We start from the raw sequence: 14,866 nt of genomic DNA, 5'->3' as shown, positions 1-14,866 counted from the left end.
ACCCCTAATTACAAGTACAATTGCCATCGTTAAAATAGCTATAGATAAAATTATTCTATATTATATTACTTAAATCCCATCACTAGAAAGTCAGTATCAAACTCTTATTTCAGTACCCTGGAGATTTAAGAGTTAAAGGCTTCCTTATAAAAGTGAGCTTTCAAGGATCTTCTAAATTAGCCCTCCAACTCTGCAGAAAGTACCAGGCCTGCAAGCATCGTAAGGATGTTAAAAGTTGGCTTCCCTAAGACTTGAGAGCAAGCAACAACCAATCAGTCATGGTGCCACCTCTGACATCAAGAGGATCCTGTTACTCATGCTAAAAGATTTGGAAGAAACAGACTCTCTTTTTACAGAACACCACTGAAATGGGTGACCAGGGAAAAAAAAAAATCACATTTTTTTCTTAACTATGCTATAAATGGATTTTAGCCGACACACATAACAGCAAGATGTTTGGGGGAGGGGGGGTATGTGGCCTGTTACTTACTTGAAGTAGCTGTCTCACAAACAAAATTTATAAGATTATCTTCAATCTTTTCAAAAGCATCAAAGTCGTCGACTATAAAGACATGGCGTTCGCTGGGTTTGCTGCCAATGTTCCTCAGTTCGTTGTAATCCACATCAGCTACGCCAACGACAAAGACACTAAAGCCTGCAAAGGCAGCATACAGTATGAATCACATGCCCTGGAAGGGTGCATTCATATAGGTCATCCTCATTATAAGATTCAATATTATTGCGTTTTTTTGTTAATGTTCTGTAATGCTATATTGCAGTAGTTCTCAAACAGAAAAAGCCCTGTTACAACTATGCATGTCTTTAATGAAAATACAATTTTTTTCAATATAGTCTCGGGTTACTGGTGACTTCATGTCTGAAGTTAGCATGCTAATTGCAAGGTTTTTTTTTTTTAATAATTTTCACTGGCAACATTATAGAACAAAATTAATTAATTAATTTCCATTGAAAAGTACCAAAACACAAATTTCATCCTTTCACTTGTGAATTTTTTACCTTTCCAGAAGAAGTGTTCATATTTACAAGTTTGGCAAGATCCTCCTACACAGACAGTTTCAGCTAGTATGATATTGAAACTTGTGTGCTGCAAGAATTTTTATGTTATTACTTTGGTCTGGTAGTTTCCTCCGGTTTCCCTATTCCAGGCTACAATACAATGAGCCTTCATTCACAACTACCTATGGATTTTCTCCTCTTTTATAACCTCACCCCCATCCCAGCCATTGCAGTAACAGTCCATAGCCAAACGTCATAGCACCTTGATACCCTCTGGAAACCAGTACACGTGTCCCCTATCTAACCAGTGGGTATCACTGCGGAGAGGGAAGATGGCACTCCTTCCCCTAGAAACTGTAACAATATTTCCTTTATGGCATCCCCAATTCCAGCTGACCCAGGGAACAGAAGACCTGACCCAAGAATCAAACCTGAGCAGAAATTGAAGTGAAAGGAGGAAGACCAGAGGTGAAAATGTTAGACTGAGAAATGAGGGGAAATGGAAGGAGAGAGGACATGGAAAACGCAGAAATGCTAAATAATGCTTCTGTTCAGTTGTTCACTTTAGAAGGGATTGCAGAAGGATCGCTGATCATTGGCAAGCGTAATGTGGGAGTAAGGTAGTCTCTGCAGCATTTATGGCAGAGTGTGTTCTTGTGAAGCTAGCAAAACTAAAAATGGACAAAGTCTTCTCTCCAAGGATATCCTTGGAGAGAAGAGTGGTCCTTCGGGACTGGAGAAGGGTGCATGTTAAGAGGTAACAGTTAAGAGGTTGAAAAGTAAATGCTGGCTAGTTTCATCTCTATGGTAGGAAAATTAATGACTCTAATGAAGGAAAAGATAGTAAAATTTTTAGAATCCAATGGGTTGCAGGAGGATGGGTTGCAGGAGGATTGTTTTCTTTGAGTGGGTAACTAGAAAATTAGGTCAAGGGCATGCACTGGATGTGTTTTATCTGGATTTCAGCAAAGCTTTTGATACTGTCCTGCATAGGAGACGTAAATAAACTGAGTAGCCTTGGGGGTGAGTACTATGGTGCTGAGCAGTATTCAAAACTGGTTGAGTGATAGAGGATAGTAGTAAACTGAATTCACTCTGAGGAAATAAAGGTGAATAGTGGAGAACCAGCCTTGGGGATTAATCCTGGGGCTGGTTCTGTTCAATTTCTTTGTGATATTGTACAGAAGTTAGGAGGAAAAGTTGGCCTTTTCGCAGATGGCAATAAGATCTGCAACAAAATAGACACACCTGAGAGAGTAGACAGAAAGGAAAATGATGTAGAAAATCTGGAGAACTGGTCTAATACTTGGCAGTTAAGATTTAAAACAAAAATTCAGAGTCATAAATTTGGGGTACAGATATTCAATGAAGCAGTACACAGTGGGAGCGGGTGAGAATCTGATGTGTCCTGACTAGAAGTGAGACCTTGGGGTGATAGTGTCTGATGATTTCAAGAAAGTGAAACAGGTGGTCAGCTGGCATATTATGTTCAATTCTGGAGACCATTTCTCCAAAAAGATATAGACAGGCTGAAGGCAGTCTAGAGAAAGGCCACCAAAATGGTGAAGGATCTGCAACAAAAGCCATATGACATGAGACTTAAAGATCTAAATATGTACACCTTAGAGGAAACGTGTTAGAGACATATCTCAAAGGTATAAATCTGGAATAAGAAGCCAACCTTTTCATAGGTAAAAAGGCTCTAGAAAAAGAATAGCCGTCCCCCTGAGAGGTTTTTTAAGCAGCTCCCTAGAGGAGTCTGTGGGCAGTCTTTTTCGGATTTGTGAGGTTAGGAGGTAGTTCAGGAGCTTAGCCTTTTTGTTTTCCAGGCCCAGTCAAGGAAAGCAGGGTAAGGAGGGTTTCCATCCAGTCTACTAACTAGCTGGTTGGGATATCCTTCTGGGTATATTTTAGAGGGTTTTGCCATTTTCGTGGTAGGAGCCTCACTGGACACCTGCCTCAGGGCACAGGAACCCTGTGTCTGGGATGCCCAGACGTGGTGGTGACCCATTGTGGGAAGCAACTCCGGAGTTATATTCTATTAAGGAAAAGGGGACATTAATTTTAACCATCCAGGAGGAAGATTTTTGTGGCTGCTCCTTCCCACCTGAGGGGAATATCAGGAGCTGATGTTCCAGCAGGATTCCTCCCATAAGGGATCCAAACACCGAGAGATTCTCAGAGAACCACGAACAGTGAGTGAAAAGCAAATTGCGAACTCTGAGGACATTTTGCCTATTTTTATCCAGGGTCAGAAGGGAATCCCTGCCACACAACAAAAGAGGGTACCTTTTCCACCAAGGGCTTCCCCCCCGGAGAGTGGAGATACCACAGGTCCCTACGAGGGATACTTCTGCGCAGATCGAGGGAAAGAACTATAAAGTGAGCAGATTAATTGAGGTACTTAGAACTGGATAAATTGAACCCATACCCAATGCTTATCTGCAAGTAAACTTTTATTTTGGACACCATCTCGGCGTCTGGAGTGATTTTTATACAATGGGTCCACAGTGTGAACTTTCTCGGGAGATAGTCCTCTCCCAGGGGTACACAGGCCATCCTGAGACACACTTATCACTTGGAGGCCTGGAAAATTAATTTTCACTCCAACCAACAAAGGAGACACACCTTGGGGAGAAAAGAGACTATGTCTACCGCTAGCCAGGGCCCCTGCCCCAAAGAGACTATAAATAAGTTTCTAGCCCCATGCAGGATAAGCACACCAGGGTGGGGTTACACTTCCAAAGGTACTGTCTGCATGGCCCAGATTCTAAAGAATCTGTAGAAACTTTAAATCAATGTTTACAAACATTTGTGGGGAGCATGAAGGTGAACAAACTAAAACTAAATAAGATGGAGGCATCAAGGATGGGCGAGCAAACCAGTACCCCAAGATTCATTCATTCAACCAAAGCTTGATGGCTTGCCACTGCCACCTAGATCCCAGATTTGTAGAAGGGTTATTCAGATTCCATGCTCGATATGGAAGGACAGATTGCAGCAGTTTCAGTGAGAGCCTTTGCCCACCTTTCTCTTGTTCCTCAACTGTGTTCCTAACTACAGCAATCAGATCTCAAAACTCTAACATATGCTCTAGTATTGCCCATTTAGATTACTGCAGTGCATTGTATTTGGGCTTCCCCTTAAAAGGACTCATACACTATAGTTAGAGCAGAATACAGCAACCTGGATAATGGCCAGTTATAGATTCGGAGATAGAATGACTCCGATTCTTGGAGAAGTGCCCTGGCTGCCAACACATTTTCATGGCCAATTTAAAATGTTAACACTTGCCTTTACAGTCTTGAATGGTCTAGGGGTCTGTGTGCATGTAAAGGGCTGGCTCTTCCATTATTTCCCTCCATGATGTTTTCCATCATTAAATGATTTTAGGCTAAGTAGCACATGGGCATGAGATTCTTTGTGTGCAGCACCTCAGCTCACCTTCCCTAGAGAGCCGTTTAGGACCCAACTATTTCATATTTAGGTGTTTTTAAATGTGCCGAGGGATAGCAATTTTCAAAGCCTCTTCACAGGTAAATTAGTCTTTTACCTGTGGATATGGGGGTCTCTGAAAATTGTGCACCCTGCATGCGAGTAAGAGGATATACATTGCTCCCCGACATGCATGCTTTTACCTGTACTCTAGTGGGGGTACATAGTTTTGGTTGGAAAAATTATCCTGAGAAAAAGCAGGTACAAATCTCTGTATCTACTGTTTCCTTGGGCAATTTTGAAAGTAAAAGTACATACATAACATTTTGAAAACTGGTGCAAAGATCGCAAATAAAATGTACCCGCAGACTTTGCAGCTAGGCAGGTAGTATGAAAATTGTTCCCTTGAGAATTTGTGGTCATAGGGATTTTTACTGTTATATTTAATTATTGCCTTTGTTATAATTATATTATTTTTGGGGGGTGGTAGGTCTTGTGCTGTTTTGGGTATTGTAAAATATATATGATGAATTATTTTTTATTTGTTGCATTTTATATTTTAGTATCTTTATTTTAATTCTGTTTTATTTTTATTAGTTTGTAAAATGTGTTCTGTCTTGAGCAATGTCTTGGAAAGGTCACTTATAAATCAAATAAATAAATAATAAATACATAAACTGGGGGTGACCTAACTGGAGCAGCAGTTACAATTCTAAACAGCAATGGAATGGCAGCAGCAGGCTTCCAAGAAGGAGGGATCATGTATAAAAACCCAAACTTTGATAAGCTTGGGAAGGCTGTCATTTTATTTTTATTTCTTTACATCTTTACTTTTCCAGCCACTTCACTAACAGAAGGGGGCTCCGAGTGTTGACTTAAATATTGGTCCTGGAAGAATCAGAGTTGAAAATGGAATGACCTGAGATGACCTTGTTTTGAGCATGGCTGGGACTGGTGTGATTAGCAGTGACAGGAAAGGGGTCATGGAGTCAAGTAGAAGACTTGGGAGTGGAAACTGGTGTTCTGTTGCACATGGAAATTGGGATGCATATCTACCCAAAGTGGACGAATCTTACAGGGCAGACTGGATTAGCCATTTTGGTCTTTATTTGCCATCATTTCATTTACTATGAATCCAGCTCCTCTACATAGCACTGTCACTGAGCCACATGGCCAGACTACAAATATTTTCCTAAACACAAAGGGGGAAACATATGTAAAACTGGAAAATGCATTGTTTTGCCTACAGAGTAGTCAAATTACACCATCTTTCCTAAAATGTAAAACAAAGGACATAATCCAGATGGTCCAGCTCTTTCCCCAAGGTTTAAATCTGATTTATATTTTACTCCAGCAAAACTGCCTCAGAAGCAATGTCTTTTCAGCTACTTTACTATTCAGCATAGATCCTCAAAATTATTATGCATTAAGAAACAGCACAACGCCACAACTGTGCTGTCTTGTTACAATGCCAGCTTTGCCCAAGGTGTCAATTTGCTGCATGACAAAATCTTGCAAAACAAATGGTTAAAATATGCAAAACCTACGACAGAATTTTTGTCCACTCCTGTTACAAACAGATTGAATTATCCATTTCTCAGAATATGAAGGCCAAAGCACAACAAGATTACTTTTAACATTATTTAATACTTTATTCTATTGTTAACAAATGAACATAGAATCACTAAGCAGATCAATCTCACATTTCTTAATCTGTTAAATAATCAAAAGAACGATAAGCAGAATCACCCCTCCTGTCCCCGGGGCTTACCAAATTGCTGTATGTCCATTGCGGCTTTCTTCACCTCATCCTGTGACCGCCCATCTGTGACAACTACCAGCACCTTGGGAACATTCCTCCTCATGCCATTTTCATGTGTCAAGACTTTTTCCCGGATGAATTTCAGTGCTTTTCCTGCAAATTCATGTGCAAAGCAACTTAAACAGGGAAATTCATTTTTGTGTGCTCATGTCCCCTCCCAAAACCCCACCATACTGCTAGGAGCATTAACATGGTCTTACATGATTCTAAAAAAACAATTTACGAATGCGACCTGCTATTCCAAAAGAGGACCTGGTATAGTGTGGTAAACATGGATAGGGGAGATCAGCACCTGTTTTTGTGTTTCCTCCTCTGTACCGAATATTCTGAAGGGCTCCCAGAGCCAGCGCTTTGTCAGCATAAGTGTTCAATTTAAATTCAGATTGGGCTTCGTCGCTGAATTGTACAAAGGAGACCTGCAAGGAGGAGCAGCACTGCATTCAGTCCGGTTCATTACTGGTGCTTTCAATCCAATGTGAACGATACTACAACCTGTTTCTTATACAAATGAAAAAAGCCACAATGCTAGCACTGAGTGTTGACATAAACACACACCAATTAGAAAGAAAAAAAAAAAAGGCTTTAAGCGATTCACTTCAAACCTGCTCAGAAGTGATGGCTCAAAGCCAGCTTTTTCTGATAAGGAGGCCCGATTGTTTTGTGGCAATGACACGTTCCTAGCAGGTGCCATGGCAAGAAAAGAATTCTACAGTGGGAAACTGGAGCCGATATTTTCTAGCCAGTATTTCCTATTACAGGGAAACCAGAAAACAGAGACCTTTGATTGTAAAATTGATTGCATGAGTGTGGCAGTGTGAAAACTAACATGGACATCGGTATTGATATAAAACAACCGGAGAGGTGGCTGCAGTGGTCTTTGGTAGCAAAAATGACACAAAGGTTGGTGGCACCTGACAGACTAAAAGATTTGTTGGGGCATAAGTTTTCAAGGACAAGCGCCCGCTTGTAAAGTCATGGGATGTCCCAGGAACACTCCTGCAGACGGACCCCCCCATGTGGGCGCGTCCAGAGAATAACTGGGCAGTCAGGAAAAAAGGATCCAGGGTCTCCTTTGAGAGAGGGACAGGGAGGTCTGGAGGAAGTCTGCAGCATGCAGGAAGGAGAAGGTTGGCTTGGGAAGAGCCAGATCCAACTGACTCACTGCCAGGTCTGCCGAGGCCCCAGGAGAGGAGCGTGGTCTCCAGATAAAGAAGCTCAAGGACTGGTGAGAGGTGTTATGAAATCAAGAGTAAAAGAGGGGATACCTGGCAAGGGTTGGGATTCTGAGAAAAGAATCTCCTGTGGAAGAAAGGGATTTTCTAAGGCGGAAAACCATGGATGTGAGCAAGTGCTCTGTGATCAAGCTCTCCGAACATCAGTATTGTAGGGGGAGAAGAATTGTTTGGCCAATGGGAAAGAAAATCCTTCTGCAAGCACTAGAGGAGGGCTTTGTTGTGAATACTTTGAAACGGATGACAAGTACTGTATTCATGAATCCTGTATAAACTTTGTGAAGAAAAGCTGCCGCGTTGGAAACGCCACCAACCTCAGCGAGGCTTGCCTTCTTGGAAACCTAGAGCAGGTTATGGATACAGTTTATTCTTGAGAAGGTGTACGCTGTGTCTTCCCCGCCACCCGTGCTCCATTACACTATCTATTTGCCCTACTGCCACAAGCACTCACATAACTGAAGCCGCACCTGTATAAAGGCTTTTTTTTACAAAATGAAGTCTGTGCATCAACAAAAAGGGGCACGATAAAAGCAAACATACAACCGAAGTTATTATGAATTCTGAAGCAATTCCATTTAGATGGTGCCTGATTCATGATATTACATCCTGCACTTTCACACGAGGATCAACAATTCCCTTTTTTGATGCAAAAATATACAGAACCTTGAGATTTCAGTACTTGCTTTGCACTGAATATAAGAGTTTATAATATATGCTCAAAAGGATACAAGGGAACAACAATTGACACACCTGAATTCCAGCGGGACTGATAATATCAAAAGCTCCAATAGTATTGAAAACAAATTGGCGCACTTTGTTGAAGCTCTCATCACCTATACTCCAGGAGGCATCAATAAGGAACACTATGTCTGCTTTGGCTCCTTTGCATACTGGAAAGACAAAAGGTACTATATGAACCTGGGTAACCTAGGAAAGATAGCCAAGGTCCCATCGCCCCTCCCTCAAACCCACCATTTTCTTCCCACAGTCTACTTTCTGGTAATTTGGGGGAATAAAAGAAGCCATAGCTTTATTACATCCCAAACACTGAATTATAGAATTACACTGCTTGCATCCTAACAGCTGTGTTTTTGACTTCATAGTATAGAGCCTAGACTCATGCTAACAGTATTACAAAGCACTCATATTTGCACTGAGTGAACACTGCTGATGTCAGCTTGCTGCACAAAGGCTGACTGATTCCCTCACCACTGCTTGTGGCCCGATTTGTGACAAGCTGCTGGGCAGACCCGGTTACTTCTCTACATTCCCTCCCTATAACATGACTTCGGTTAATCCCCACAGTTCTTTGATGCTAGACACTCTCTTCTTCAGGATGATGCACAAAAGACGGTAAACTCTGATTTCTGTCACTCCGCCACATACAGTACAAAGATAGTTACTCTAAAGTTGCTCTGTCCCCACTCGCATTGTTATGCCCAGGACCACTGGACTTGTACCATGTCTGGCCAGGGAATATGGCTGATATTGATGTCATGCTGCGGGTGCCTTTTTATACTGGGTTGTTTCCCTTCCTTCTCACCCTGTGTAAGGGGGAGGCCGATGCTGTATTTAGATACGTGCAATCGAGAAGAGTGAAAACAGAAATCTGTGTATGGCATTCTGCTTACCTTCGCGAGCGGGTGGAATGGTGGGAGGTGGAGGAGGGGCAGGAGGTTCGGTTGGCGATTCTGTTGGTTTAATCACTAAAATGAAATTAAAACCAGATTAAAACCCCTGTTATAAATTGAACCAAAAATGAGACAGCACAAATCCTTATGGAATGTATCAAATTATAGAGAAAAGAAGAGAAAATGCCTAGTAGTTTCTCCAACTATATCTGTCATATTGCAAAAAAAATAAAAAACAACCAAAAGGAAAATATTGGTAAAAGGCATGCCATAAATTATAAAACCAATTACTCAGGCTACAGTTACTCTTGACTGTTATACAAGCACATGAAGGCAAATGGTTGAAACAAGATCTGTTGTACAATAATTCCATAATCCTACAGATGTTACTAGGTCATTGCCTCCACACTTACAGGTGCGTTCTTTCACAGAGACTCCACGGCCCTCAAGGTTAGGTGTCTGAACAAAGACAGTAGCATTGTACTCTCTGTCTGGCGAGAGGTCATTGAAGCAATAAGTTGTCTCTGAACTAGTTACTGTAACTTCTTGTCCACGAGATCCTGTAAATACAAGAGAATAAAGTACTGTGATGCCCACTCACAAGAAAAAAAAAAAGGCCAATATGGAAGCTCATGCGTATTTTAATTAAAATGGCACATTATTTTATCTGGGCTGAGGTGTGGCCTAGTGGCCAGAGTAATAAGCTGGGCCAGCATTCAGATACTGCTGCTGTCACTGCCACTCATTGTGACCTTGGGCAGGTCACTTTTTCTCCTGTTGTTTAGTGTGCTATATAAATACTAAAATGCATAACTTTGTTGTTTTCTATCACAACCAGCAAACTGCAGCATGTTCACATGTACTGCTATTCAATTCATACCATGAATCTTTTAAACTGATGTGCACATTCCTAAAAGTGATAGAGGGGGCTGGCATTTTTTTAAAGAAATCTTCAGCAGAAACCTATTCAGTGAAACCTATCAATAAAAGACCAGTACTGTCTATCAATGTTTGACCTTTGCAGACTTTGAATCCTAAAGTACAAATTTTTTGCAGTCAATCACTGGTCCTTTTAGTGACATTTGGTCTGGTTTGCAATTTTAGAATGCAAAGCCTCATTCAGAAAAAAATATCTGAATGCTTCAGCAGATAGATTAGGTGCTTAAGGCTTGAGTCTGCCAGACTGTTTTCAACTCATGACTTAAATACCTTAACAGAGAAGTATTTTGGCTGAATGAGGCTATCAGTTTTGAAAAAGCACAAATTTATAGTGCATATCTATCCAAATGTTTTTCTTGGGCTTAATCAAACATCAAACTTTATCCCAGAATTTTACAAGAATATCTGTTTTTACAATGAACTGTATTCCAGTTGTTTTCATACATTGTTACTAGCAAAATAGCTTTATGATATCACCAAGCATATGGAGAGCTGCCTTGCCAAGGTTTAGTGCCATTTGCACTAAGAATAGGATCTGCATGAATAAGAAAGATGTAATTGAAAAAGCATCCTAGCCATCAGATCATTTTCAGTTTTTAGTACACATGGTACTGTATGTCACCCAAATTCTTCTTTCCGGTTTATAAATAAGAATGCATTGCATACCTGTATGCAAAAATGCCACAAGAAAATTATAGATATTTACCATCAAGTGGATTTAACTTTAATCTGTAGGATGTTGCTGACCTATGAGGGGTCCATCGGATACAGAAGGTATCCCAGCCAACTTGATAAGTAGTTAGATCGGTAACATTCAAGTATACTGCAAGAAATCGAGAGGATCAATTGAAAGAAATGAAAACTGAAACTGTCGAATATCTCATGCAAAAGGAAAAGAGATATGCTGGGTGTGCTAGCCGTGTTTTCACTGTGACTGAAGAAGCAACTCCCAAAACTCAACCAAGTCTCATCTGTGCTATCACAGACCTCATACACACTGTGACAAGTCTCATTTGTGCAATGTCAGCTTTTGCCCACATGTCACAAGTCCCATTCCTATTATCACAAATTATCTCTGTGGGAAAAGAAGTCCCATATCTGCCATGATGTCTCATGTGCACCATCACGTTTCATGTGTGCATCCTTAATCTCTTCAGTGTCATTGCTAATCTCACATGTGCCATCACAAGTCACATCCCTGACAACATGCTTCATCTATACCATTACAAATCTCATGTGCCACAAATAAATTCAAGCCTGGTGGGTCAGTGGCAAGCACTAGGCATCACCATGCCTAGTGCTTGCCACTGACTTTGACTGGCTTTGACTACCGAGCCAAGCTTCTCCTTAGACCTGCTGGAAGCTACAAAGGCATCCCTGGGAGAGATCCCTAATCATCATAGAATGATGAAAGCTAGTGGCCAAATTTTATTGCAGGGATTCCAGGTCCCTAGTGTGTGGCCTGGCCTCTGCCCAAAGATTGCTGTTGCACTGACTGGGCTGAGTGAGTTGGGAGAGGGATAAAAATAGGGGGAGGGGGGAGATAATAAGCTTATTTGCAAATAAAGACTCATGGCACTTGAGCCCAATGGAAGATAGTTATGATTGAGCTGGCAATCCAGTGGAACAGGAGGAAATTGCCAAGCCACGCAAAAAAACCTCTCATCCATGTCATAGCAAAATATCTCATCCAGATCATCACTAATCAATTTCCATGCCATCACAGTCTTCTCCAAGTCCTCACTCATCCGAGTCCTGCCATCACAAGTATTGACCATCTCTAAAAATTCTACCCTCTAATGAGGACAATAATAAATTGCAAGAGACATGATTTTTACTCTCCTATAACTCCGTCATGGAGTACAGCTGCCAACCAGTCATGAAAATAGGTGCTGTTTAATGGATTATGAAATGTCATCACAAATCCAAAATGAGATTATATCCCAGCACTTATTCATTTTGAAACCTTGCTCATATGTAATGTACATACCGATATTTAGCATGCAATGGTAACTCCTGATCAGGTTGGCAAGCCCCTCAGAAACTTTGAGAGACATGGGGTGTGCTGAGAAATCTATGTGCACAAATGAAACAATTTTCTGCAAAGCACCTAGCAGCAAGCTACACAGATACTTTTGCACTTGTGTAAGATTTTGTAAATTTCCAATGAGAAGCTACATGGAGTGATTGCATTGTACAAATGACCTCCTCTTTTGTACCTTTCATTTAATCAAATGATAGAAATTCTTCAGCCCCCAAATGATAGAAATGTTTCAGCCCCCAAACCCACCCTGAGTTGAATATGCCAATCTACAGTACTACTTATATAGAGAGCGTCCTTTTTACCCTATTAAAGTGATCTCTTTCTCTCTTTCTCCCCCCCCCCCCCCCATATTTATAGCAAAATGAAGTTAGAGTTTCGGATAATCGAAGCATCCATTGTGGAACTTAAAAGACAGCTCTCCATCTGTATGTTCCTACCCTTATTTTATTACTATTAATTTATTTTTCCACTTTTATATTTTCACTGGGCCAGCTCAGATACACTCTCTCCAATCTTTTCCTCGAGTTGCATTTCATGCACAATTCTTTTTCATGGGAGGGGAGGAATTTTCATAGAAAAATTAGCATAGATGAAATTAAAGCTTCTAAAAGTTACATCAGAAGATCTTGATATCGTTAAAATAGTGATAGGTTTAACCTACATGTTGTTCCGTCGCCAGTTAGGGGCCCGCTCATTCCAGTATCATACTGGGCAAATACATTCACATCATACGTGGTTCCTGGAGACAGGTTCTGCAACGTGTACGTAGTTACATCGCCAACAAACACCTCCCTAGAGTCAGCACCATCTTCAGTAAGAGAAAGTCAGACAGTCTTATCATTTGATAGGCTCGGAAAAACTTGGTGACAAATAATTGTTATACCATTCTGTAAGAGTTGGCATAATCCTTCAATACACTTAAAGCACTTCTGGCAAAGAGTTCACTATAGATTTTACTTGAGAGTGGGTCAAAATAGAAATCACACTGACCTGTCTCATATGTACGGCAGAACTACAGTACAAACTGCTGAAGTGTGGACTCAGGGAAAGAGATTTGATCCTAATAAAAGCTGCATGACATTTAAGTAGGAAAGTATAACAACTAGGGCACAATGGAGTCAAGAACTATCCTGTTGATTTTCTGTATATTGCTGCTTCATTATTTACCAGTCTCATTCTGCCCACAAAATTAGCAGTTGAGCTAAGCATGAAAATGTAAATTATTTTACTTTTTAAAGAAGATCTGTCTTGGTAACCATCCCCCCCCCCTCCCTATCAAATACCCCCATCATCACCTGGAAAATACTGTCAAAGCATAAGGAAAATAAAATGGACTGCCGTAAAGAATAATTCTGCCTACTAATGAAACAGATTTGCTAAGCTATCAAACATTTTTGTAATACTTTGTAGAAGGCACAGAACTTTTTGGCAGTAGTTTTGTATCCTTTAAACTTGTCCTTTCAAAGATTGCCAGGAATATTCTCTTACCAGTAGGCTTGTACACAAGTTTATACCCCAAAACAGGAGATGCTGCTGGATCCCAGGAGACCTTGAATCGAGTGTACCATTCATCTGAAACACGCAGGTTCTGAGGAGCAAGTAGCCCAACTGAAAATACGGAACAATAATAATAATTCTTATTATTTTGTTACTCCTGTTACTATTAATACATCTGGTTGATCTATATATTTCAATTAAATATGTAAAGTGAAGCTTAAGCTGGAAGAGCCAAAATCAGTAGCTAAAACATGGATAGGTCATATTCAAAAGCATTTAACCCAGAAGTTAAATCAGCGAAATGAATATTTGGACACTTATCCAGCTAAATTCTAGCCGACTAATAAGATAGCTGGCTAGAATTTAGCTGGTTAAGTTAGGGGCATTCCAGGGGATGAGTTAAGTTAGCCAGCTAAGCCTAATATTCAAGGTTAGCTGGATAACTTAGCTGGCTAAGTCTAGTCAGGCCAAAATCCTATCCTAAGTTAGCCGGCTATAGTTATCCAGCTAATTTTAAAATTACCGGCTACATTCAATAGTTTGAATATACTTCCAAAGTTAGCCGGATTAGTTTGTGCAGCTAATTTTGCTATCCAGACTGTGTCTGAATATGGAACCTCACAAGTAGTTGGATAGAAACGATATCAACTAATGATTAAAAATAGAGGTTTCTATTAACAGATTATATTTTTGGTGGATAAGCACCAATCTCCTTTTTAATTTGCCTTTATCTGCCCTTGACATTGTCACCTGCCCCTAATCCCCCTCCAACCCCAGTGCTGCTCATTTATCAGTAGGGGACTCCCCAGTAGGATACTTCCCATCCCTCGATGGCACATCCAGGCCCGACTGTCCCTGATATGTAAGGGATCTGATCCCAGTACTGCCATGTCAGCTCCACAGTTCTCCCCTTATACTTTTAGAACTAATGGGGATTGGATCAACTCTGGCTTTCATTTTACCCATCTCTTTAACTCTTCTGATACATTTTGCAAGCAATTCCTTTTAACTTCTGACATCCACCAAGAATACTCATTGACCTTATAGTATTTATTTATTTATGTATTTATTTTATATACCACAATATCCAAAGTTCTGTGTGGTATACTGAAACAAAACAATCATAAAAACATACAGATATATTATCTGAACAAATAAAAATCTGACAATGCATACATCACATGTAATGATAGATAGGTAAGGGGGGTTCATATTATTTGTGTCTAGTTATTTTTTCTTTGTATCCCCA

The 14,866-nt window shown here is 40.5% G+C and overlaps 1 protein-coding gene across 1 annotated transcript in view; it reads right to left on the bottom strand.

The window, feature by feature from the left end:
- The window catches only part of LOC115082562 (collagen alpha-1(XII) chain-like), an 83,081-nt gene that overhangs the window by 29,466 nt on the left and 38,749 nt on the right, over positions 1-14,866 (bottom strand). Inside the window, 9 exon segments of the mRNA XM_029586778.1 lie at positions 491-655; positions 6,224-6,367; positions 6,567-6,690; positions 8,257-8,396; positions 9,138-9,212; positions 9,551-9,697; positions 10,783-10,899; positions 12,782-12,928; positions 13,609-13,728. Coding sequence (XP_029442638.1) covers positions 491-655; positions 6,224-6,367; positions 6,567-6,690; positions 8,257-8,396; positions 9,138-9,212; positions 9,551-9,697; positions 10,783-10,899; positions 12,782-12,928; positions 13,609-13,728 — 1,179 coding nt within the window.

Source organism: Rhinatrema bivittatum, unplaced genomic scaffold, assembly GCF_901001135.1.
Source record: "Rhinatrema bivittatum unplaced genomic scaffold, aRhiBiv1.1, whole genome shotgun sequence".
NCBI classification, from domain to species: Eukaryota; Metazoa; Chordata; class Amphibia; order Gymnophiona; family Rhinatrematidae; genus Rhinatrema; species Rhinatrema bivittatum.
The sequence above is the reverse complement of the archived record's forward strand: the minus strand, read 5'-3'. Positions and strand labels throughout refer to the sequence as shown.